The sequence below is a fragment of the Lissotriton vulgaris genome, chromosome 1_1 (assembly GCF_964263255.1).
Source record: "Lissotriton vulgaris chromosome 1_1, aLisVul1.2, whole genome shotgun sequence".
NCBI classification, from domain to species: domain Eukaryota; kingdom Metazoa; phylum Chordata; class Amphibia; order Caudata; family Salamandridae; genus Lissotriton; species Lissotriton vulgaris.
In genome coordinates, this window is record NC_141685.1 from 1,753,812,471 (window position 1) to 1,753,837,058 (window position 24,588).

Consider the following 24,588-nt stretch of genomic DNA (forward strand, 5'->3'; position numbering starts at 1 on the left):
ACAGCAATAAGCTCCTTATGGCCAATGCTTCCCTTCCACGTCTGTTTCAAGAAGAGGGGACTTGGCAATTGTGAGTATCTTGAGTTCGTCTTTCCACAGGAAAACATTGAGAGGATGAAAATCTAAAATAGGACAAAGGCCTCCATCCTTCTAAGGCACAAAAAAGTAGTGGGAGTAACACCCATTTCCTACTTCTGATGCCGGAACGTTCTCTATGGCCCCTTTGGGCAAAAGGTCCTGCCTTTTCTGCTGCAAGGATAGATGGTCCTTGGTCAGCAATACTGGAGGTGGTAGGTGTATGGTGGAGCGGAATGGAAGGGCGCAGTCCCTATGGACAGTTTGGAGGACCTGCTTGTCTGAAGATTTGCCTTGCCAGCCTTGGATGAAATATCAGAACCTACCTCAGACAGGGTGAATACGTGCTGGCAAGGACACACAAATGCGGTTTTCCGGCTGTGGCAGCAAGGAACTGAGCTGCACGTTCTCCCTGCTGTTCTGAGTGTGGTCTCTGGGAACTACGTATGGCCTCAGCAATGAAAGGCTGAACAGGCGGCTGGGCTGGTGAAGGAGTATGGCATTGGTAAACATCTACTGTAGCCATTGAGAGAGCAAATGGCTGGCAGAACTGTCTTGTGAGAGCAGAAAAGCCAGAGGTACATGCAGTGACTATGCTCTGCTTGAACTGTTTCAAGGCAGAGTCCACTTTTCCCCCAAAAAGGAAAGAGCCTTCAAAGGGCATCTCCATTAGAAACACCTGGACAACAGCGTGGAAGGTTGTAGACCTCATCCCGTTGTTGCATCGAAGAGTCACACTAGTGCCCATTGCTCGCCCTAAGCAGGTCAGCTGTGTTCATGTCAGAATGTATAAGTAACTTCACCGCACTGCAACAATCTTGAATAGCCTGGATGAGAGAAGCCTAAAGGTCGTTTGGAACAGCCGGTAAAACATGTGCCACTGTGTCATAAAGAGCATGAGAGCAGTGACCTAGAAGGCAATTGGAATTCACTGGCCTCGGGGCAAGACACAGAGGTGAAAATTTGTTTGCGAATGATGGATCTGGAACTGAGGTCAGCATTGAGTTGGCTCTGGACCTGTTACAAGTTTAAGGGGCACAGATGGTGCTGAAGATACCAGCAAAAGTCCGACTTGAGGCACCTGCAGATCCTTGGGGCCCAAATGCCCACCAGAGGGAGTCATTAAAGTGCTGAAGTTGAGCAGCATGGCCTCTCTGAAGGCCTCTACTTGCTTTGATGTCCCCAACGCACCTGGAAATTCAGGGTGCGCCAGGACCAATACTCAGAATTAGCTCTGATGGAGATCGAGAGTAAGACTGGGAGGCACACTAACACTCTAGCGCCCTCTCTCAAGTCCTATGAGTGTCGGGAAAGGGGTGATTCCGCCTTTGACTTCTTATGCTTTTTCTTGGACTTACCCAAAGACTTCAACCATGATGAAGATCTGTTGAACGGACGTCTTTGGGAGCAGGAACAGGATCTTCCTTTTGTCTTTGCCTTAGGGTGACATGGAGCACCCTTGAATTTAGCAACGCAAAGTTTGACCTCAAAGTCCCATTGACGTAAAGCCCTTAAGATTGGACTCAATTTTAAGTAGGCCCAACTCCTTCTTAGGTAATGGGAGTAACATTTTTCTCAACTTTAGATAACGGGAGTCGCTTTTTCCCCCAATTTATGCAAAATCATTGTCATGTCTGCCATTGATGCGGATGTTGTCTTACCTTCTTTTTCCAACTACTGTGAAAAAAAATATTTGGTGGTGAGCACACAAAAAAGGGGCATTTTGTCACAATATCCATGGTGCTTTGATCTCTATCTGGAATTCCCTGTGGAGTAGTACACCGACACAGCAGTTGAGCCAAGCTAAAATTAGCCTCTTTTCATTATTCACTGCCCCTTCCAGAGATTCCTTGCATTTTTGATGTTCATCTTTGCTGTCAAGTCTTTTGTTTATTCTCTGTTACCACTGAAAATGCAGATTCTGAGGATCTGTTTTGACCTTCTTTCGGCCACAGGATCGACACGTGTCAAAGAGCGAAGGCATTTAAAAGACAAAAATAAAAAGGTTTTCAATCAGAAACAGACAAAAAAAGCCCCACCCACTTTTAACGATATTGAGTAGCATCAAGATTGAAAGTTTTGTAAAGTTTTTTTCTGAGCTATTTTTCTCTCATCAGCAGCATCCAGAAAAGAGAAATGAGGCAACTGCCACTGACTGGGAATGGGGAGACCTGGTGCTTCGTAATGCATCTGTGTCAGTTTTGCCAGCTTTTGGAAGGGTGCAGCCTATCTGGCCATATTGCTACCACTTCCTCTTATTTTCAAATTCTTGCCAATAATGGTGTTTGTAGCTACTAATCACCTTCCACTCCTTCCTTTCATAGTATTACATGCAACAGAACTGTGAAGTTCAGAAATGGTAGGCAGTAATCCAAAGGCACCAGTCACCAAGTCGGATTTCTGTGGTTCGAAAAACATTCCAGAGGTACTACTCTTTCCCAGTGAGTTCCGCAGTGTCAAGGCTGATTCTGTAATTATTTAATTTTGGTCACTGATGACCATTCAGATAGGTAAGGGAAAATATTTAGCACATAACTATCTGAAGTTTTCAAGCAGTTTTTCTGGTTAAGTAATGTTGATTGGGGCTGAGGAACAACAAAATGACAGACTGTACATGAAGGCACTGAGAGCTTCAGAAAAGTGGAATGAGGCTACAGATCATGAAATCACTTAAATCAAGCTTAAATTATTTGTGACAGAATTGTAATGCCGCCTAATGGACCTTAACTGCAGAAAAATGGCTTACTGGAGGCAGTGTTAATGAACTCTTACCCTTTTGAGATGAATGGTTTTGATTGTCACAGCACATTCGGATAAGGCCTGTTGAAAAGAATGAAACAGATGTAAACTACAACGTGCTATGTGTTTGAATTTTTTTAAAATTATTTTTTTTATTAGTTTTGCTATTGCATAAACATAAAACATATTCAACATAAAATAAAACAAACCCACCCCTCTGCAGCACACCAATCTACAAGGTATAGCAAATGTCAGTTTAGTATTAATGAAACAATACTCAGTTCTGTAGGCACTTCATGTCCAATCTTCGGTTCATCAGCATCAAGAATCAGAACCCAGAGGACTTTCCACCTCCCTCCCATGTAGTCCAAGGACACCAACTTCCATTCCCTCTGACATTTCCGTTATATGTTAATGTTAATGTTATCAGACACTTATAGAGCGCACGGTCACAAAAGGTTTCATGGCGCTACTCATGCTTTAAGTTGTTACATTAGACCCGATTAATAGGCTAGCCCAAACAGCCAGGTTTTAAGAGCCTTTCTGAAGCCAAATAAGTTATCACAACTTCTCATTGTTAACGGGAGGGAATTCCAGAAAGTGGGTGCCAAATAGGAGAATCTGCAACCTCCGACACGTTTAAGTTTTATAGTTGGAACAGATAGAAGATGCAGATAAGAACGCAAATTATGCAGAGGGACATGTTTATTAATCATGGACATGATGAATCTTGGGCTGTTGCCCTGTAGTGTTTTAAAAGCTAGGCACCCGGTCCTAAAAGCAGCAAGTTGCTCCACAGGAAGCCAGTGAAGCTTGATCAACAGGGACCTGGCAGAGTGCCATTTTGGCTGTTTGTATATTAGTCTAGCCGCCTGATTCTGTACTATTTGCAACCGTTTTAGTAGGTGCTGAGGCACACCAATAGAAAGGGCATTTGAAAAATCCAGACGAGAGAGGACCAACGCTATCACCACTTGAATTAGGGCTGAGTGGGTCAGCAGGTGAGCAATCCTCCTGATTTTGAGGAGTTGGTAAAGACTAGTGGAGATCACTGCGCCCACCTGTCCTCTGATTGAGAGGTCAGCGTTGATTACTACCCCTAAGCTCTTTACTGACGAGGACGCGGTAGGGGGGAACCCAGCTCACTAGGCCAGAAGTGTGCACCCCAGCTGTCCTTACTCTTCCCAGGCAACACCAATTCCGTCTTGCCTGGGTTAAGTTTCAGATGGTTCCTATCCATCCAATGCTGAATGTGGAGCATGGTCGTTTGGATTTCCACGGCAGCATTAGGGGAGTCTAAGAGGAAAATTAGCTGGAGGTCATCTGCATAATTAAAGATGGTTACCTTCCGGTTTTTTAGTGAGTGGAGCAGAGGTCTCAAGTAGAGATTAAACAGTAATGGCGACAGGGACAAGCCCTGCAGAACACCACAGGAGGTGGTCGCTGTAGTGGCGGTGAAAGTACCCAGTCGTACTGCTTGCGTTCTGCCGGTAAGAAATGACTTAAGCCAATTGTAGGCAGGGCCTTGGATACCTGCTTGTTCGACATGGTTCAACAGAATGTTATGGTCAGCCGCGTCGAACGCCGCCGACAAGTCCAGAAGCACCAAAGCCTGAGGTGTTCCCTTATCTGAGTTAGCTCTTAAAGTGTCCAGGACAGCGAGGACTACTGCTTCCGTTGTACATTATAGGGGCCCTTTCTTTCACCCATCCTACTCCTCTAACCATAGATCCCATATCTTAGAAAATTTCCGGGAAGAGCCTCTAGCCCGGTATATCAGCTCCTCTGTCTGGGTATTGAATATAGAATGGTGCAAACCGTCTCTCAAAGTTGAGATCTGAGAGCTCCCTCAATAGTGTATCACATCCCTTTCTTGCCACCATCAGTACTGTGTTATACAGGAGTGTGCATCTGTCCAAGTTGATCTCCCACTCACACACTGTCAGCCGAGGGGTGAGCTCCAGAGTCTCCTCCAGCACCTGGAAAACTTCCTTTGCACCCCAGTCCAGAAAACTCTCAGTTCCAGGCAGTCCCAGTGTGTGAACGAACCTCCCGCTTTGGTTGCATCCCCTCAGACAACCATCGGTGGCACTACGACCCATAGTGGCACTCGTAACCCTCCATCCTACCCAAGTTTCCCTCCCACTTCTCCAATGGTGGCTGACTTACACAGGAGTGTGGAATATAACTGGGACATGGCGTCCCTGTGGAGTGGGACTTCCAGCCCCCAATATTCCAGTGGGTACTTGTCCTACAGGTCCAGAGGGCAAGAGATCTGACGGTTTAGTAGGGAGCGGACCTGCAGATAGTGTAAGATCTGATCCCCAGGCATGTCATATTGAGTCTGCAATTACGCAAACGTCAGCCACCCTATTCTCCCCTCATAGGTCGCTCACCTTGGAGATCCCAATCCTGTCCCAGAGAAGCCTTCTTGATTCCCACAGTGGCATCTACGTCAGTCGACCCGCCCAACCCAGTTTCCATGTTTGCACTTCTCCAGTACCAAGAAAGTTGGCTCTGGGAGGGTCATCAATCTCCCTGTATCATAAAGCCATTGTGTTAAACCGTAGGGCACCAGTGCCGGCCAGTCTGCCATCATGGAGGCTCATTCTGGTCTGCAAAGGACCAGTCATTAACTATGAGGAGACGGGCTGCCCAATAGTACAGCTTTAGGTCTAGCAGGTTTAATCCCCCCATCCATTGTCCTCTTCGCCAACGTTCTGAGGGTTATCCACGAAGCACCCCACGCATAAAAGGGGACGAACTTCCGCCTCCACTGTCCGGAAGTCTCTGTTGGGGTCCTCAAATAACAAATTCTGCAGCACATAGAGAAATTCTGAGCAGTAGATCATCTTGTATATGAGAGAGGGAACCAACACCAGTGCTCCACATCTCTGTGGAAGTTCCGCAGGATGCGTCCCACATTATTGGCATAGAACAGTTTGCGATCCTTGGTCACGTATATTCCCAGGTAAGTGAACGGGTCATTGGTCCACATGACTCGCTCAGTCCACACACCCGTGGTGTCCAAGGGACAGCAGAAACATTGTAGAGTTCCCCAATTAATGGCTATTCCGGTGAACTGACCAAATAGTCGCAGCATCTCCAAAACCATCATAAGGGACTGGTCCGGGTCAGCAAAATATCGTTGACATATTGCGAGACCACATCCTCATCCTTCCAGTCGTTGTCTCAGTGGAGACCCAGCATCAAAGCATCTTGCAGGAACAAACTCACCAGCAGCTTCTTCGCCACAGTAAACAGCGGCAAAAGGGAACATTCCTATTGGGCACCCCTCCTGAGATCAAATCTGCCAACAACGTCATGTTCACCTGTACCCTCGCCGTAGATTTATAATAGAGATGCCGCACCCATCCCCAGTTTGTTGGGCTGAAGCCTATATGCTTCAGAAAGGTCATCAAGTAAGGCTATTCCAGTGAATCAAACGCCTTTTTGGCATCCAGTAGCAGGAGTATCGCTGGCTCCTACACCCAAGACCTCCTAGCAAGGCAGCCAACGAGCTTCCTAAGATTATGCCGTAAGGACCTATGAGGTCACATAACAATGTCTTAATGGGAATCAATGAAGGGATATACTTGAAAGGTAACTTAATTATCATACTAAATGATAACAAGAATTGTCCCAAGCATATCATGTAATGCAGTAATATTGTCAAAAAGGACAATCAGATCTGCTTCGCAAAATCAAGTAGCAGCTTTAACCATGCTTTTACGGTTGTGTATTAAAGTGAAATAATGAACACTTTGTGCTCGTAAAAACATAAAAACAGCGCAAGTGAAACAAGTGAAGAAATATAAAGAAAATTGTTAAAGGGTATTGGACCAGAATTCAAACTGAAGGTATGCATGAATCAATACAGTTGGGGAAAGATATAAAATCATGTCAATTCAAAGCTCAAGTCATGATGGTTTAAACGCAGTCAACTTGCACAAGTGATATTTTGGGCTTTGAATTATGACATGATTTTATATCTTTTCCCAACTGCTTTGTTCACCTTAAGTTGGCAGCGTATGCCAAGACGTGGGTTCCTTGCTCACTCTGCCACTGGATTCAAGCTAGTCTGGCTGATGAGGGCTGTTACCCAGAGACCGGTCTCAGGATGCTTGTTTCCGGTTCAGGGAAGACCTGGCTTGGCAGTTCAGGCTGGACTGTTCCCATGAGAAACAGGGTCAAGATTGATTTGCACATGGCTGGTATGAACTGAGGTGGCGAAGTGAGCTAAATAATGATGATGAATTCAACCCAGCTCTAATAGTGACTGGATTGAGTGTCTGAAAAGTTTCAGCGCTCCGTCCATCATCTCCTTGTGTTTGCTTTGTTCGCCCGAGTTAGCAGGGTGTACCTAGACGTGGGTCTCTTGCTCACTTTGCCACTGGATTCAAGCTAGCCTGGCTGATAAGGGGTGTTAACCCGAAATCAGTCTCAGCATGCTGGTTTCCGGTCCAGGAAAGATATGGCTTGGCAGTTCGGGCTGGACCGTTCCGACGAGGAATAGGGTCAAGACTGATTTGCATATGGCTGGGTCTGAACTGGCGTGGTGAAGTGAGATAAAGAACAATGATGGATTCAACCCAGATGTAATAGTGACTGGGGTTGAGTGTCTGAAAAGTTTCAGCGCTCTGTCCATCATCTCCTTATATTTTCTTACAATTTACTCAGAGGGCTGTGGTGCTGTCCAGGGGAGTATCACTACTCATGCCATCGGCCATTTGGCGCATGTAGGAAAGTGAATTATTATATGGTGAGGTTGTGAGACCTCACCAGGTAACAATGTGACAATCTTTATCGGGTTTAGTTAGGTTCTTTAATAAATCCTTTAGCTCAGTTCTAGGTAGTTGTGGCACTACGCAGTCAGGCTTGGTCAAAGGAACAAGCGTGAAGCATTTAGAAGAACCAAAACAAAAAGGTAAGTAAGAAACACAACACATAAAAAATCCAACACCAATTTATAAAAATGGAGGGCATTTTTTATCTTAAATTAGATATCAAAATGACAACAGCATATAGAGGAAACTGGAGATCTGATTTTCTGAAAGTAAATAAATTCTTTTAAGTTTCAATAAAGCTATGTAATCGGCATCGCGGTTGCTGAGCCAACAGGTTAGCACGACAACCAATCCTCTCTTGAGCTGGCCACAACAGGTTAGGAGCGAGTCACAGAGACCACCAAGGTCCAGGAAGACAGTTACATGTCGGGCCCAGCAGTTTCAGAATACTCACAGAAGATTTTAGAGATCATGGTCCTCAAGCTGAGGATGCAGGCTGCTGAGGAGATGCTAAGGATGCTGAAGATGCAAGAGCAGTGGAAGAGGTGCAATGAGTATTCCAGGGCATGCCTGGAGCCCACAAGCTTTAGGGGTGGGATACAGCCTCAGGACTAGATTTCCCACAATGTGCCAGTGAAGTCTAGTGAGTGCAGTTGCCAATGGGCTACTGGTCTCCAATCAGATTGGTCTTCAGGAGTTGTATACAGGTGAGTGTCTTTCTTTCTGGATGACCAGAGTCCACTTCAATGACAGCCAAGTGTCAAACAGACTTGGGGACATCTCAGAAAGGTCAGGTCTCCCACCAGGCACTCTGGATTGCAGTGGCAGCCAGTTTATCCTGAGCAGCTGGGCTCTCACAATTGCAAGCTTCCGAAGCTTTTTTGTCCCAGGTGCTGAAAAGGGGGGCTACCCACCTAACCCTTGGAGTCACTTCTTCTGGCCTTGTACAAGTGGATCCTCGCGCCCCCCGCCACCCCCCCCCCACCCCTCCAACCCCCCAAGTAGCCACTACAGGGTCAGTCCTTCTTGGCGAGTCCCTCGGATTCAGCAAGTGCATTTCAGCCTTTGGTACAGCAGATATCTTTCTTGGGTCCAGGGAGCAGAAGGGCAGACTTCCTTCAGTTCTGAGCACAAGTAGAGCTCTTCTACCACGAGTGGGCAAAGCAGGTACAGTCCTATTTGACAATTCTTTGAATTCAGCTGGTGTAGTCCTTTCTTGGAGCAGATTCTCTCTGCTGAGGTCAGGGACCAGAAGAGCAATCCTTCTGTTTTCTTGCCAGTCCAGCATTGATCCGAGGACTGTGGGTCCGGGGTGCCAAATTTATGCAATTTTCTCATTTGTGGGTAGGGTGGACTCACAACCCAATGGGGCAATAGTTCTCATAAGGCTACCCATCCCACTTTACGTTACTTCCTGGAGGTTTGGCCATCAATTAATCCCAGGATACCCCTCTTTTCCAGAAACCAGGATGGAGCAAACCTTTTATCCCTAAGAGAGGCCCTGGCCACACCACAGGGGCGCTCCAGCATAACGAGGCACTCCTCCTGAAAAACTGGTTCTGTAACAGGTTTTCCTCCTCTGGAGGAGAAGCGAGCCTATCTGCCTACATAAAGGAGTAGGCAGGCGAAGGTGCGATTGCCATTTGCGTCACTGAGGCAGTAGAAGCTTTGAATCTGTGCCCTCTGAGGCCACTGCCTGGTTCTCATCCTGTTGGAGGAGGTCAAACCTCGTCCCTTCAGCAATTCTCGTTGATCCCTGTTCCTGGGATCGCTTCACACACAACTACAGATAAACAGGAAACGCTACTGAAGGTTTGGGCAACAATGTGGTGAATTTCTAAACTCACCTTTTTCTATTAAAAGTTTTTTTAAATCCATCCAAGCAATGAGCCCGGTTTAATCTAACAATTAATTTGATACCCTGGAGTAATATCTTTGGTGGTCCCCAATAGAAGTTATCACTGTGGCTAGTGAAACTCCATATTAGCCAATCGGATCACTGTCCTTGCTTCAGTGAAAATTGTAAATTTGTGTTTTCACTGTCAGGACATGTTTTATATAAAATAAACATGACCACCTTTTTAATATTAAGCGCCCTGCCTGGTAGGCTACCCTGGCCTTCCCTAGCTTACTAATATTAAAAAAGTATGTTTTGGCCTCGCAAAAAGGATTTATTTTGATATTTCAAATTGGCAATTTAAAGATACCTGAATAGGCTGCATTTGCAGGAAGAGAGTGACATTTTCATTTTGTCACTGTAGTGGTGGCACAATTAAGTGCTTCAGCCCACTAGTGACATTTAATTTAATAGCCCTTGGCACCTCTTGTACCATATATTAGTGGTTTATAAATAAGTTCAATTAATCTACGAGGGACCATTTTACATTTCGAACATACTCTGAATTACAGATTAACTTCTTTATTTAACTGATGCATAGTATACATAAAACAACCATTTCTTTTTTTGTTTTTACCACTGCAGAAAGCTTTAAAAAATCTTTTAGGCAGGATTCAAAATGCAAAACAGAGCTATTGGCTTTGCCAATGCATGTTCTGAATTTCATTCGTTTTAAGGGTCTGGCAACACTGCATATAAAAAATGTGAAAAGGTCTAGATCTTCACCGCAAGAAAATGTTAGTTAATCCAGAGATACAAACACACTTGAGTTACCATTATTAAAAATAAGGCATTCTGTGTGCAGGTCTAAGTTAAAAACACACCATTGACCTTAAAAAAATAGGTAAACTATAAGGTGCAAAACACATCGAGAAATATGCCATACATACCAATACTGTTTGCGCATCTGACAAGTCAAATGTTGGTTTCAAAGGCGCTAAAAAGCATGCTGGAACAATGTTTTTGTACATAAAATCGGCAAATCCTGTGGGTCCATCTTTGCCACCTGAGGGAAGCAAAATGTTGTATTCATGCAGAGATCTGCAAAAGTAATTTAAATTGTATAGCTCCCAATATGAACATCATTTTCTGTAGAATGGACAGTACGGTTATATTATATATAAACACACACACACACACATATATATATATATATATATATATATATATATATATATATATAAAAGAGAGAGAGCGCACAAACAATGATCAACATTTACATGCAGGTTTCATCAAATAAGGAAGGGAAACCTTTTTATAGTAATCCTAATACAGTGACAGTCAATTAATTCATCCACAATGAACTCTGCCATGTGCATGTCTGCTCTTGCAGAAGTTGAGCCTCTCTCAATCCTGTAGGGAGCACCACACACATGGCAAAGAAAAGAGTACTTGAACATCTTAGGGCCATTAACAACAGGAATCCCCAGTACCCAGTAGCTAGACATTTCGCTGAATACCATCTAGCAAACAGTTCACTTCTTAGTTTCTTTATCATCGAACAACTACTAGAAAGTCATAGAGGCGGCAATTGTGAACTGAAACTCGGGAAATGGGAGTCTAAGTGGATCCTAGAATTCGAGACAAGGTACCCTTATGGCCATAATATGGATGAGGAACTGGCAACCCATTTGTTAGAAGAATAAAGGGGTAGTCGGCAGGGCTGTATGGTCAATGTAGCTGCATACATGTTCGAATTTATTATGTTGCATATATATAACTTTTGTCTAAAATGGTTTCTATAACGTGTATATATATATATATATATATATATATATATGTAAGTTATATTTTAATATTTCACGATTTTAACCTTAATTCTTTTTTTCTCTTTCACAGGAGGAAAGGAAGGGGCCCACCAAACACTTTTGGGTACATCACGGGCCGCCTACCCTTTTCTTCACCATCACCACGAATGCACCACCAGAAGCATAGATAAGACTTCAGTGTATCATTTTTTCACTTAATGTCACTTTTTCTTAAAGCCTTGTTTTGTAACAGGAACTGGTTGGTTTTGCCGTAAAATTTGCCACTTGGCGCCAGTATTGGTTTCTTGTACATTACAGCATGATCCCTTTAAGGTTATTTTTCATGCCACACGAGCAGAATTATACAATCCTTCAGTATACTGTTAGGATTAATACGCACTTACGCTGCAAGTAATCATTTTAAGTACAGTAGTTCTGCTCTTTGTATAGCTACGGGCTTCCCGTTTTTGTACGGCAAGAACCAGTGTGTGAGCCATGATGCCCATTTAGTATTGGAGCACCACTACGGCAATCTGGAGATGCTCGCCGACATCAGGGTAAAGGCACCTATCAATGTTAAGCAGTATGAGGCAGTCACAATATACATATTAGAACTGTTCTCTGAATAGCCCCAGAGACCTGTTACCTTGACCGAGCAGCGTGAACACCTTATGGGAGCAAGGTTGCCTTTCATACACTGTAGCCTCGTCTTAATTTGAAGGCACTACCCGCTATTGCACATTTGTTTATAGGCACCTTTCCATAATCATATACAAGCGTGCCACTCTCCGCCGTAACATGGTTTTGAAATATTTGAATTATTAATTGCTGTAAATATGTACATAGGATTTCGATGTAAATATGCACAAACTCACTTCGATTTGTAAATTTGCACATTCCAAGATGGCCACTGACTACAGACTCAGTAGTCTGCTTTCCATTTCCTGTACCGTTACTATGCAAACCACACTCTGTTTCCGAAACGCGTAACCTGCATTAAATATTCCTTTTTGTAAAGATTCCTGAGCGCGCGCATTATTGGACTTGTTTGAATATATATATATATATATATATATATATATATATATATATATATATATATATATATATATATATATGAATGAAAACTCAGCTCCTCCTCGGCTCTCACAGCGTTTCAAGCCACAGCAGCGCACGCTTGCAGATGAGGGAGACGGACCACAAAAGTCAGCAAAGATGAAATTTATTTTGCAACCTCAACAGAGACCAGCAGCTACGCGTTTCAGGCGAGTTGCCCTTGATCACGCTGCAACCAATATATATGAGAGAGCGCGCAAACAATGATCAACATTTACATGCAAGTTTCATCAAATAACACCTTTTTATAGTAATCCTAATACATTGACAGTCAATTAATTCATCCACAATGAACTCTGCTTATGTGTATGTCTGTTCTTGCAGAAGTTGAGTCTCTCTCAATCCTAGGTGAACTTCCTAGAGTACTTTTTAACTTGTCACTGTCATACAGTATTCCCTAGTTGCTCATCTCTGCATCCACGGATCGGGTCGCTTATAAATCAGTGGATTTCCAATAGCATTCTCTGGTTGTCTACCATGCTTCTGCGGTTTGGCCACTGTTGGTCCCGGATGGTCCTGATACAGTATTCTTTGGCTGCTTATCGCTTCATGTGGGAGTTGGCCCGAGTCATTCCACTGAAGGCCATAGAGCATTATCAGGTTGCCTAACAGTACTCCCTGGGTTTAGGCCCCTCTCACTACTGGCTAGACAATATCATGTATTAGTTGTGGACCCACTGATCCACATCCAAGATATAAACACTTCCTGCTTAAATGCAGCGTACACTGCTGCAACATGTTTAGAGCCGGTGTCCAAACCTCGTATACCTCACCCAATACCCCCATACAGCAAATATACAGCCAACATGCAGTAAGAGAGTACTACAAGGAGCCTAAGACAAATACAAGAACTTTGGGACTCAAAGTCAGGGGAATGTAATTTTATTCAACATAATTATGTCTGACGTTACGGTGGGCTCCAGGCTGTTCTAGCACCCACCCACGGAAGCGCTTGCGCTCCCACCGTGGGCCAACCTTCTTGCCGCCCCCCGACCGTCCCCTTCCACATCATCGAACACTGCGCGCCAACATCATTAGGGGATACCGGATGCGCTGAAAGCCATTTGCTTCCAGCGTATTCATGGAGGAACCGGTGAGTTTCACCTCGGGGAGGGTGGGAGGATTTAAAAAAGGCATCGGAGGAAAGGAAAGGGTTTTTGTGTTGTTGGGGAGCGGCCCCTTGGGCAAGGGTCGCTCGCCTCTATGGGGTGATTATTGTGGCTGTTTCTGCCCCCTTTGGGAGCAGATTGGAAATATGTTTTCAGGCCCATCTGTCCCCAAGGAGGCAGAATCCACTAGACACCAGGATTTTTTTTTAAGTTGTTGGGAAGCGGCCCCTTTATTGGTTGACTATTGTGGCCATTTCTGCCCTGTTTGGGGGTAGATCAGCCATATGTTTTTAGGCCCATCTGTCCCCAAGGGGGGCAGAAGCCACTAGACATCAAGGCTTTTTAAATGTTGGTGTTGGGGAGTGGCCCATTGGGTAAGGGTTGATTCCTTTTTACGGGGGTGAATATGGGCCTTATGCTTTTTGGCCCACTTACTGCCCAGCTAGGCTGGCAGATTGTCTGTGTACTGGTGCTTTATTTGCATATGTATTTGGAATGTTTTATTTCTCGTTTTTATTCTAGTACAAAGCTTTTGATTCTTATTTGCAGTTTCAGCAGTGGTTGATTTTCAGTTTTGCATAGTTGCATTTATTTGGTAATAACTTTTTTTTTGTTGTGTTTACCCCAAATGAGTATTATTGTCATGCATGTATGACGTTTTTGTAAGTGGTGTCATAATAGCAGCATATCAGCAGCATAGCAGCAAGTCACTTTCTGAAATGGTCCCCAAACTGGCTAGTAGCGCCGCAAACTTTACTATATTGGATGACTTCAATGTCCATTTTGATGATTTAACATCTAAGGTGGCATCTGAGCTATCCTTGGACCTAGCAGCCTTACAGCTCACCAGGAAGGTACTACATGAAACACACTCAAAAGGGCACCTCTTAGACCCCATTTTTTCCAGTCTGGTGGAGCTTTCCTGTCAGATACCGACCCCTATTCCCTGGTCGGATCACCTCCTCATCCCTTTCAGTTGGTCTACTCTCCCAACTTGGCTTATGCAAAACTAAGTCCTGCCACTAGTCAAAACGTCCCACTGAAAAATGGATACCGGCTGTAGAAAATTCTAAAGCCCTCCCCCCCCCCGCCCCCGACACCGATCCGGTGGTGGTTATTAATGGTAGATTCAATAACTGGATTGAAGGTACATTAGACCAAGTCCTTCCTAAAACAACCACTCCATTGCACAAAGGGCCCAACAGAACAGGCGGATATACCTCTAAACTCCGAGAATTAAAACAAACCTGTAAAAAAACTGAAAGAGTCTGGAGAAGGGACTTCTCCCCGAACAAGAAAAAGGATTACAGGTAGGGTATCAAAACTTACAAGCTAAAATTTTTTAAAAAAGCCCAGGCCCCTTATTTTGAGGAAATCATATCCTCAGCTACAAATTCCCCCGTGAAACATTCCGAATGGCAAAGAAACTACCGATAGCCCCTTCTCTCCCCGATACTCACTTAGCCACGGACCAACGCTACAAAGAACATGTGGAATTATTCTATAACAAAATCCAAACAATCTACGGATCCTTTGCCCTAACCGATAGCCATACTATCTACCCACCCTGAGGATTTACACATAGGGAGTAAGGAACTTTCTCTAAACACCTTCCCCTTAATGAACCATTATTCACTTCAGACGATCTCTGTATTTGTTAAAAGCGGATCGCCCAGAGACCCTGCCCCGCCTAAGATCTTGAACCAGGTGGCAGAAGCAGTTGGTCCGGTCATCCTGGATTTGATCAACTCATCCATATCCTATGGGGAATTCCCCTCAAAGAAAAAAGCTATGGTCAAATCCCTCCTGCAAAAACCTAGCCTGGACCCAGACTGCCTGGCTAATTACCGTCCTATTTCGCTACTCCCAGGAAATAGCAAAATACTGGAGAAACAGGTCAATTCCGCGTTCTCTGCCCACTTGGAATCTAATAATCATCTCCATCCCTCTCAAACTAGCTTCCACCCTCGCCAAGGCACAGACACTGCTCTTTCAGCTGTTGTGGAAGAATCCAGAAAGATTATCGATGCAGGAGGCTCCTCTGCCGTGATTCTGTTAGATCTTAGTGCGGCCTTTGATACGGTGAATCACCGCCTCCTGGTCCATCTACTCAGAAATCTGGGTGTGTCTAGAGTAGCCTTGACTTGGCTGCAATCCTTCCTGGAGGGAAGATCCATCCAGGTATTCGAGGGTGAGGCCACCTCAAAACCCTGGCCCCTGCACTGCGGGGTCCATCAGGGATCTTTCCTGAGTCCCACACTTTTTAATACCAACATGGCTCCCCTCACGGACATCGTCCGTCCCTATGAAGTAAACATCATGACGTAGGCCGATGACACCCAGCTGGTGGTTGCACTTAACCACTCAGACATGGCCCCCACCTGCCTCGGCACCTGCCTTGAAGAAGTAGCTAAGTGGATGAAACACTCCTACCTAAAATTAAATGGTGACAAAACCAAGCTTATGCTCCTCTGCAATCCTTCGCTCTTCAGAGCAAATACGATGTGGCCATCCTCAATGGGCTCGGTACCCGTCCCCAAGTCAGAGATAAAAAGCCTGGGCTTCTGGCTGGACTCAGACCTCAGGCATAAAGTCCAGGCCAGAAAGGTGGTGGCCTCCTGCTTTGGCATCATAAGGACGCTTCGCGAAGTGCTTCCCCTGCTCCTCTTTCAAGCAAAAAAGCTCACTGTCCAAACACTTATCCTTTCTCGCCTGGACTACGGCAATGCACTGTACCTTGGTGCCCAAGCTCAGTCTTCGCCAAATTTCAAATAGTACAGAACTGTGCTGCAAGGATCCTCATGGGGATTCAGAATCTGCAATCTGCTAAACCCGCCATGAAAGCTCTCAACTGGCTCAGCATCCGGGAGAGAGTCCACTTTGTGGCTCTGTGCATTACTCATAAGCTGATAGGAGGGAAAGGACCAGAGATTATCTCCTCTATGGTTAAGCCCTACCGAGCCAACAGGCACCTACGCTCAGACGAGCAACATCTGGCAGTCGTCCCCAGAATTTAGAGTCTCAGAAGTGGTGGTCGGCTATCCTCATACAATGCCGCCAAACTCTGGGACTCCCTCCCTCTCCAGATACGAAGGGAACTAATCACCTGGCCTTCGGCAAGATACGAAAAACATGGCTCTTCCCTAAATGATTCTCGGAAGCTTCAGTTATTCTCCAGCGCTGGGATGCCTACGGGTAGCTATGCGCTCTATGAATGCTGCTCAATTCATATTTAGTTTGTGTTTTGGGCGTGAAATTCTTTGCGATGTGTTTTGCGTTGTCTTATGTGTAATTTTCTTTTTTCTTTCTTTTTTGATGGGATACTGTTGGTCCTTGCTATATCTGTGCAGAATAGGTGGTGGTGAGTCTAGCTGCTTCTGGCAATTGAGTGGTATAGTTTTGGAGTATACAGGTCTTTGTGATAAAGCCACATTTTGTTTATTATTTATTTTACACAGTGTTTGTTGTTGTTGACTTGTTTCACAAGTTACCTTCATTAGTAAGGATTATAGCTAGCCGCAGAATTACTGCTCAGCAGGTGGTTGGCATGCTTCCTGAATCTTACTCTGACCATGATTAGGAGACTGACAGTGTATCTGAGGAAGAGGAGGAAGTGCAAGATTCTGGCAGTGAGTTTTATGTCCATGAGGAATCATCATCTGATAAAGTTACTCTCAGTGCGGATGAAGTTCCTGTTTTAGAGGAGGACACTGATGTGTCGATGGTGCAGCAAGAGGGATCTGGAGTGCAACCTGGGGCTACAAGGCTACCCAATGGAAGTGCTGGACTCCGGGTTGATCCAAATATGGTGCAGCCGGTGCTACCTGCCTTTAGTGGTGATTCAAGCTGTAGAGTGAATTGTGATTTTTTTTGCCTATACAGTTTTTTCAGTTGTTTATGGAGGATGTATTTTTGGCTGAGATTGTTGAGCAGACTAATTCGTATACTGAACAATATTTGAGGGACAACAGTGCCAGATTTAGGCCCAGCTCTAGAGCTACCTCATGGACCACAACAAATCAGGATGAGATGAAGAAGTTTTTGGGTTTTACTTTTTTGATGGGCTTGATAAGGAAGCTGTCCCAGGCTTCATATTGTTCTAGCAGTCCCCTGATGGCAAAGTCCATATTTCCTGAAATAAAAAGTCATGATCGGTATTTACTTTTGCTTCGGTTGCTGCATTTTGTTGATAATGCTTCGGGGTTACCACAAGATCACTCTAAATGTGACTGTCTTTTTAAGATTCGGCCTGTTCTTGATCACTGAGACAGATTTTCAGAGATCAATACTCCAGGGAAAGAAATAACTGTTGAAGAGTCTTTGGTCCAGTTCAAGAGTTATTTGGTTTTTAGGTAGTACGTTCCTAGCAAGAGGGCTCGTTATGGAATTAAGATGTATATGTTGCCTGAGAGTAGGACAGGATAGGTCTATATTTCCGGATGTACACTGGTAGGGATTCCACTATTGACCACCCTGGTTGTTTGCTCACTTTAGGAGTTTCAGAGACAATTGTGTGGGAACTTGCTAGAGGACTTTTTAACTAAGGTCACCATTTGTACCTAGACAACTTCTGCACTGCTGTGCAATTGTTTAAGGAATTGTTCAAAGTGGACACTCTTACGTGTGGGACAGTTCGCTCTAACCGTTAAGGTTACCCAAAAGTGCTTGTTTGCAAAAATCTTCAGAGGGGACAGTGCAGTGCCTTACGTAGTGATTAACAGCTAGCTGTGAAATTTGTGTACAGGAGGGATGTGTACATGCTGACTACCATCCATGATGATAGTACTTCACCTGTGACTGTTTGGGGTCAGGTTGCTGAGGTGCGCAAACCTGTGTGCATTGTAGACTACAATAAGCACATGGGTGGTGTTGATAGAGTGGATCAGAGGTTAGAACCTTACACTGCAGTTTGTAAAGCTTACAATTTGATATAAGAAGTTGGTCATCCATCTTTTCAATTTAGCAACTTTTAATGCTTTTGTTGTGTTCAAGGAGTGTTCTCCAGCATCAAAGATGACTTTTGTTCAGCTTCAGGATTCTGAGATAGGTAGCCTTGTTACAGTGGAACAAGTAAGTGTTCCTAGAGCTGGAGTGGTGGAGGATGTGGCTAGATTGAAAGATCGCCAATTTCCCAACTGAATTCCTCCCATGGCCCAAAAAAACAATCCCTGTAAGAGATGTAGAGTCTGTTTGCGAATATGTATGCGGCAGGAGAGTTGTATGCACTGTGCTGATTGTCCTTCTAATACTGGGCTGTGTGTGCCCACGTGTTTTAGATTGTATCACACTCAAGAGTTTTTGGGAGCAACTGTGAGTAATAGAGTACTGCCTGGTCTGTATGGTTTTATATTTGTTCTTCAGTTTCACGGTTGACATTAGAATGATGTCTTTAGTTACTACTGTTGTGTTTGTAGTTATAGTTCTGTATCTAGTTCCAACTGGTTTGTGTTTTCTATCTTGTTAAAAAAGATTTGATGACGGTGTGCGTGGACTGGCGCTTGGCTGGTGGTGTGCGTGGACTGACGTTTCCCTAGATGGACGCCGAGCCCGGGGCCCAAAACCCAGGTGGCCCCCTTGCAAAACCAGGTCGGTTTGTGATAGGTAATTTTGATGTCTCCTCAATAAGTTTTGGGCCCTTGACTGTCGCAGGTACTTGGCCCACCCACACAAGTGAGGTACCATTTTTATCGAGAGACCTGGGGGAACGCTGGGTGGTAGGAAATTTGTGTCAGCCTGGTGATCCCACAGCTTTCCCACAGAAATTTGAGAACATTTTAATTTTTTCAGCTAAAATCGGAGGTTTGCAGGGGATTCTGGTTAGGAAAACATTGGGGGGTCCACGCACTCCGCCGGGGGTCTAGCTTTCAGAAATTTGTGGGTTTGGTAGGTTTCCCTAGATTGCTGCTGAACCCGGGACTAAAAACCCAGGTGACCCCCTTTCAAAACCAGGTCATTTTGTGATAGGTACATTTGATGTCCCCACAATACGTTTTGGGCCCTTCCGTGCTGTGGGCACTTGGCCCACCCACACAAGTGAGGTACCATTGTTGTCAGGAGACTTTGGAGAATGCGGGGTGGGTGGAAGTTGTGGATCCACACAGATTCCAAACTTTCCATCACAGAAATATGAGGAAAATGTTTTCTCTTTACACAGTTTGAGGTTTGCATGGGATTTTGAATAACAGAACTTGTTGAGAGCCACACAAGTCACCACATCCTGGATTCACCTGGGTATCTGGCTTTCAAAAATGTGCCGGAAGAGCTAAGGTTCAAAATCCACAGTAAGGCACTTTGCAAAGAAGGGTCTGCTTTTTCTGTGAAAATGTGCTGTGCCACATTGCGTTTTCGCCCATATCCTGCCACAGGCACTAGGCCTACCCACACAAGTGAGGTTCCATTTTTATCAGGAGACTTTGGGGGATGCGGGGTAAGTGGAAGTTTGTGGATCCATGCAGATTCTATAAATTTCCATCACAGAAATGTGAGGAAAATGTGTTTGTTTGACAAATTGAGATTTGCAAGGGATTCTGGGTAACAGAACCTACCTAGTGAGAGCCACACAAGTCACCCAATCCTGGCTTCCCATGGGTGTCTAGTTTTAAAAAATGTATAGGTTTGCTAGATTTCCCTAGTTTACAGATGAGCTAAGGTTCAAAATCCACAGTTAGGCACATTGCAAAAAAAGGGTCAGTTTTCACTCGAAGAAAATTTTGTGTCCACGTTGCGCTTTGGGTTGTTTCCTGTCACGGACACTAGGCCTACCCACACAAGTCAGGTATCATTTTTATCAGGAGACTTAGGGGAAAACAGAATTGTAGAACAAGTGTTATTACCAATTGACTTTCTTTGCATTTCTGCCTTCCAAATTTAAGACAATTTATTAAAAAAAATAAGTCATTTTGAAAAATGACCTCTAATTCACCTGCTTGTATGGGTACCCACAATTCTGGAGATGTGCAAAAAACCACTGCTTCTAAACTCTATATTTTGTTCCCATTTCAGAAATTGGTTTCCTTGGTACCTATTTCCACTCTTTATATTTTACCAAATGAATTGCTATATACCCGATAAACAATGACAAGCACTGGCGTTGCCAATAGGTTTCGGATTTGGAAAGTTGGACCTATTGGTTTTGTAAATGACATTTTATATTTATATATCGTTATTGGCATTGTCAATAACAATATATAAATATAAAATGTCATTTACAAAACCAATAGCTCCAACTTTCCAAATGCGAAACCTATTGGCAACGCCAGTGCTTGTTTTCTTTATTTGTACCGTTGCCTTCCATTTCTGAAGTTCGTTCTGTAACGAGCATCTACTGCGGGATCATAACAATATTAAAACTACACTTAGTCATGTCACAAGAAAAACGTATACCTTTTATTTCAACATACGAAACGTGGTTGCATTATTTTGCGTGGTCATACAATCAATGGTGAAAAAAGTGTCCACGTTAGGGAAAAAAGATTAACAAAGTAAAAATGTATGTACCGTTTCGGTTGCATCTGTGTAACTACTGGGGTTTTGTACCTTACATGTAACTCAAATTCGGGGAAACTGGGACTGTAACCTCGGTGGGATAAAGAGCCAAATCGGCCCTGCCAGATTAAAGCATGCATGCATCCTTACAAATAAGACGAATCTGCGTTGAGCCACTAAACAACCCTACTATACAAAGCTAGGGAAGGGTTAGTACGTACCCAAGCTCAAATATGCAATGCAAACAACTACGACAGAGATAAACATGGCTTGATGCATCGGGGGATACTTAAGAACAATCTGCCACCGCAAAAATAAAAGTCTGAGTATGGCAGATGAAACAAGGCAAGCATAGAGAAATACTGTTTTATCTGAAAACGGTCTTTAGTTGCTGGCGTGGGGTTAGATGGGGATGTAATGCTCAGGGCGACAGCAGTTTATGTCGACTTCGGCAGGCGGGTTTGCTGCTGCCCGCTGTTTTGAACGAGGGAATGATTTAAAACAAGCAGCCCGAAACATGTAGTTTAAGTTAAATGGCCTCACAATGCTGGCAAATGGCCGGAGGGAAGCTGGATGGGGGCGGGAGAGCCTGGTGGGAGGGGCGGGAATGCGAGCGAGGGGAGGAGAAGTGTGGCAGGCGGATTAGGGAGATGCACGGAGGGAAGCCGGATGGGGGCGGGAGAGCCTGGTGGGGGGGCGGGAATGCGAGCGAGGGGAGGAGAAGTGTGGCAGGCGGATTAGGGAGATGCGCGTGCTTGTGTGGTCACGTGACTCACATGCACTGTGAAAAAACCGCAGTGGTTTGACGAGTTGATGGAGCACTTGAATTCTCGCCTATTACATTCGCAAGCGAATGATAATAGGCGAAACCTAAAAAACCATTGCATGACACAGCTCAGTTATTGGCTCTGGGTTCCTCGGGTTCTTGGTGAACCTACAAGTCCTATATATCCGCACAATCTGAAGGGTCCAGCGGATGTAATGATGTAATGGTATATTGCTTTAAAAAAATATGTCATACTTAGAAGAAATTACAGGTGAAAACGCTGGCACAAATGGCTGGGTTTTTTCAACTCAATTTCAATATTTTCTATTTTCAACTGTTAGTTTCTATTACAAAACCTTGAAGGATCTAAACTAAAGACCCCTTGCTGAATCCAAAATTTTGCGATGTTTTCAGAAATGTATGGCTTTCTGGGATCCATTATAGGTTTCACACCCATTTCTACCACTAACTGGAAGGAGGGTGAAAGTACAAAAATTAGGACAAATAGGCCCATTAAAATGACAAAACTGTGTAGAAAATGTTGGTTTTCTGACAAAAGTCTGCCTGTCCACGAAACCTGAGAATATGGTGATTTCAGCACCACAAACTTTTTTTGATACCATTTGCAGGGAACAAATCAGACGCTTTCTTCTGCAGCAATTTTTTTACCATTGAAACATTTTTTTTGCTGTATTTTGGCTGATTTCTGGGTTCCCTCTAGTGGAATCCACAAATCCTGGGTACCTTTAGAATCCTCAGGGTGTTGGAAAAAAAGGGCGCAAATTTGACACTGATACCTTATGTGGACAATAAATTACAGGGGCCTAAGCGCAAACTATCCAAAATAGCCCAAAAAAAGTTCAGCACGGGGGTGGTGTGGGGTGGGATGCTGGGGTGGTGTGGGGGTGGTAGGTGGGGGGGGGGGGGGAGGGGGGGGGGGTGAAAAGTATATATTAAAAACGTACTTACCTTATTACGAAGATCTTGGTCTTAAAATGAAATACAAAGTATAATTTTACAAAATTGGTGTGGATTTCCTTCTTGAGTTGTGTGTCCATTATTGATCACTGTTGTGCAATAAATGTCTTACACTCCTTTGTGTTAGGCCTAAGGCTACTCGCTCACAATACCACTAATAGAGCAATTTGGGTTTCACATTGAGCGCTCTACATTATTAGAGAACCCCTGGCTCTGTGCTCGGTATTATCACTTAGTGGCAATATCAGAGACGGCTACCATTAACAAAGGGTGAACGGTGGGTAGGGGAGCGTAGGGGGGAAATGGAGCGAGCGCAGGGGGGGGGGGAGGGAAAGGGTTAATAATTTTAAAACCGTACCTGTCTCCGCCGTCCGCATCCTGCATCACGTCATTCCTACTGGCCTCTTCCTGTGTCCCAGCATCCCCTGGGACAGACTCTCAGCCAATCCCTGTCCTGCAGAGCAGTGCACAGATTGGTCTGAGTGGGCTCAAAGGTGCCTGTTCAAACCAGGGAGTCTTTGGGGGTTTCTCAAGCCTCGCTGCTGAATGCAGCTGGGCTGGAGAAACCTAAGTGTGCCTGTGTGTTTTGGTCGGCCTGAGAAAGCCGATCAAACACACATGAGCACTTAGGGAGTGCACAAGTGCTCATCCTCCACCCTCCCATGCCCCGCCCCTCCATGCACAGGTTTAAATTCTTCAAGTCAACATTAGATAACAATTATTCCTCGTCTTACTGTCGCAATTTAGGTACTATTCGGTAGAAAAAATGACTTCAGATTGCCATTTCTTTTTTCTCGCTCTCCATCTCTTGCACAATTGTTTTGGAACCCCACAGAAATGGAAATACTCAGCATACACACTTTTTAAGTAGGGTTCTCTATTGGGGAAATACAGTGGTTTAAAGCATACAAATGTTTTCAGTGCAATAAAAATAAATTAAGGTATTCTCACCCCAAAGTTCAACCAATTTGGAAAGGATAATGAAGCAGGTTTTTTGTGCAATCGGATCAGGGTAGTCAACAGCTCCTTGGATGATGGTGAACAACACCCGCTCGACATTCTCAGCCCCTAAACACAAAAACAATGACAGGTATATCTATGGCATTCCTGTAACCATGGGGTTCAACTACGATCTCTTAATGAAGCTATTCAAATAGAAATCTAATTTAAATGACAGGGAACTACTATTGCAAATTACATAAACCCACTTACCTTTGCAAAGAGTCCTGAATTCCTAATGCAAAAGGGGTGACATTGCATTTATGCTCAATGAGTCACAAGGCTATTTTCCCATTATCAATGTGGGAATATTTCGGGCACATCGCAGTAGGACTGAAAACTATTTCAAATGGCTTCAAATCTGAAGATGGCTATAACGAAAACTATTTAAATTGCATTAAATTACAAGAAGATAATAATGGTAAAGAACCTACAGAGTAATGGAGTCACCATAGTTGTATTCTACTTATATATCTTGACGCTCTCTCAATTTCAATTTACAGGTAGGTTCTACAGCAAGTAAGAAAAAAAATGGCAGCACTGGGAAGATTAATCCTCGGTTGTACAGAACTTCCTAGCTTAAGTAGCACTGCTCCTTGAGTAATCATTAAAAACCTTAAGTTGATAGAAAGCCTTGATATAGGTCTCTAAATTAAGTTCCTAGTAATTGCAACCAAAATGGCCTGCTGGTGTCTGCTAGAGCATCGCATGCAGAGTGAAACAATAGGTGCCACAAAATGCATTCCATCTGGCAGAAGCAATTCCAAAGGTACTCACGAATTGATAGGTAGGACAGAAAGCCCCAGTTCTAAAGAGACAAAGGAGCAAAATGTGCCAGACATCTACGTTTTCTAGTTCCTACTCAATCACCCTTGGCTTAGTCCAGAAC

General features: G+C 44.2%; 1 protein-coding gene across 1 annotated transcript in view; it reads right to left on the minus strand.

Annotated features, from left to right (window-relative positions):
- XPOT (exportin for tRNA) overlaps window positions 1-24,588 on the minus strand; it is a 566,463-nt gene that overhangs the window by 87,237 nt on the left and 454,638 nt on the right. Inside the window, exons 20-22 of the mRNA XM_086919056.1 lie at window positions 23,652-23,768; window positions 10,389-10,504; window positions 2,848-2,895 (exon numbers count right to left, since the gene is read on the minus strand). Coding sequence (XP_086775182.1) covers window positions 2,848-2,895; window positions 10,389-10,504; window positions 23,652-23,768 — 281 coding nt within the window. The remainder of the gene's footprint in view (window positions 1-2,847; window positions 2,896-10,388; window positions 10,505-23,651; window positions 23,769-24,588) is intronic.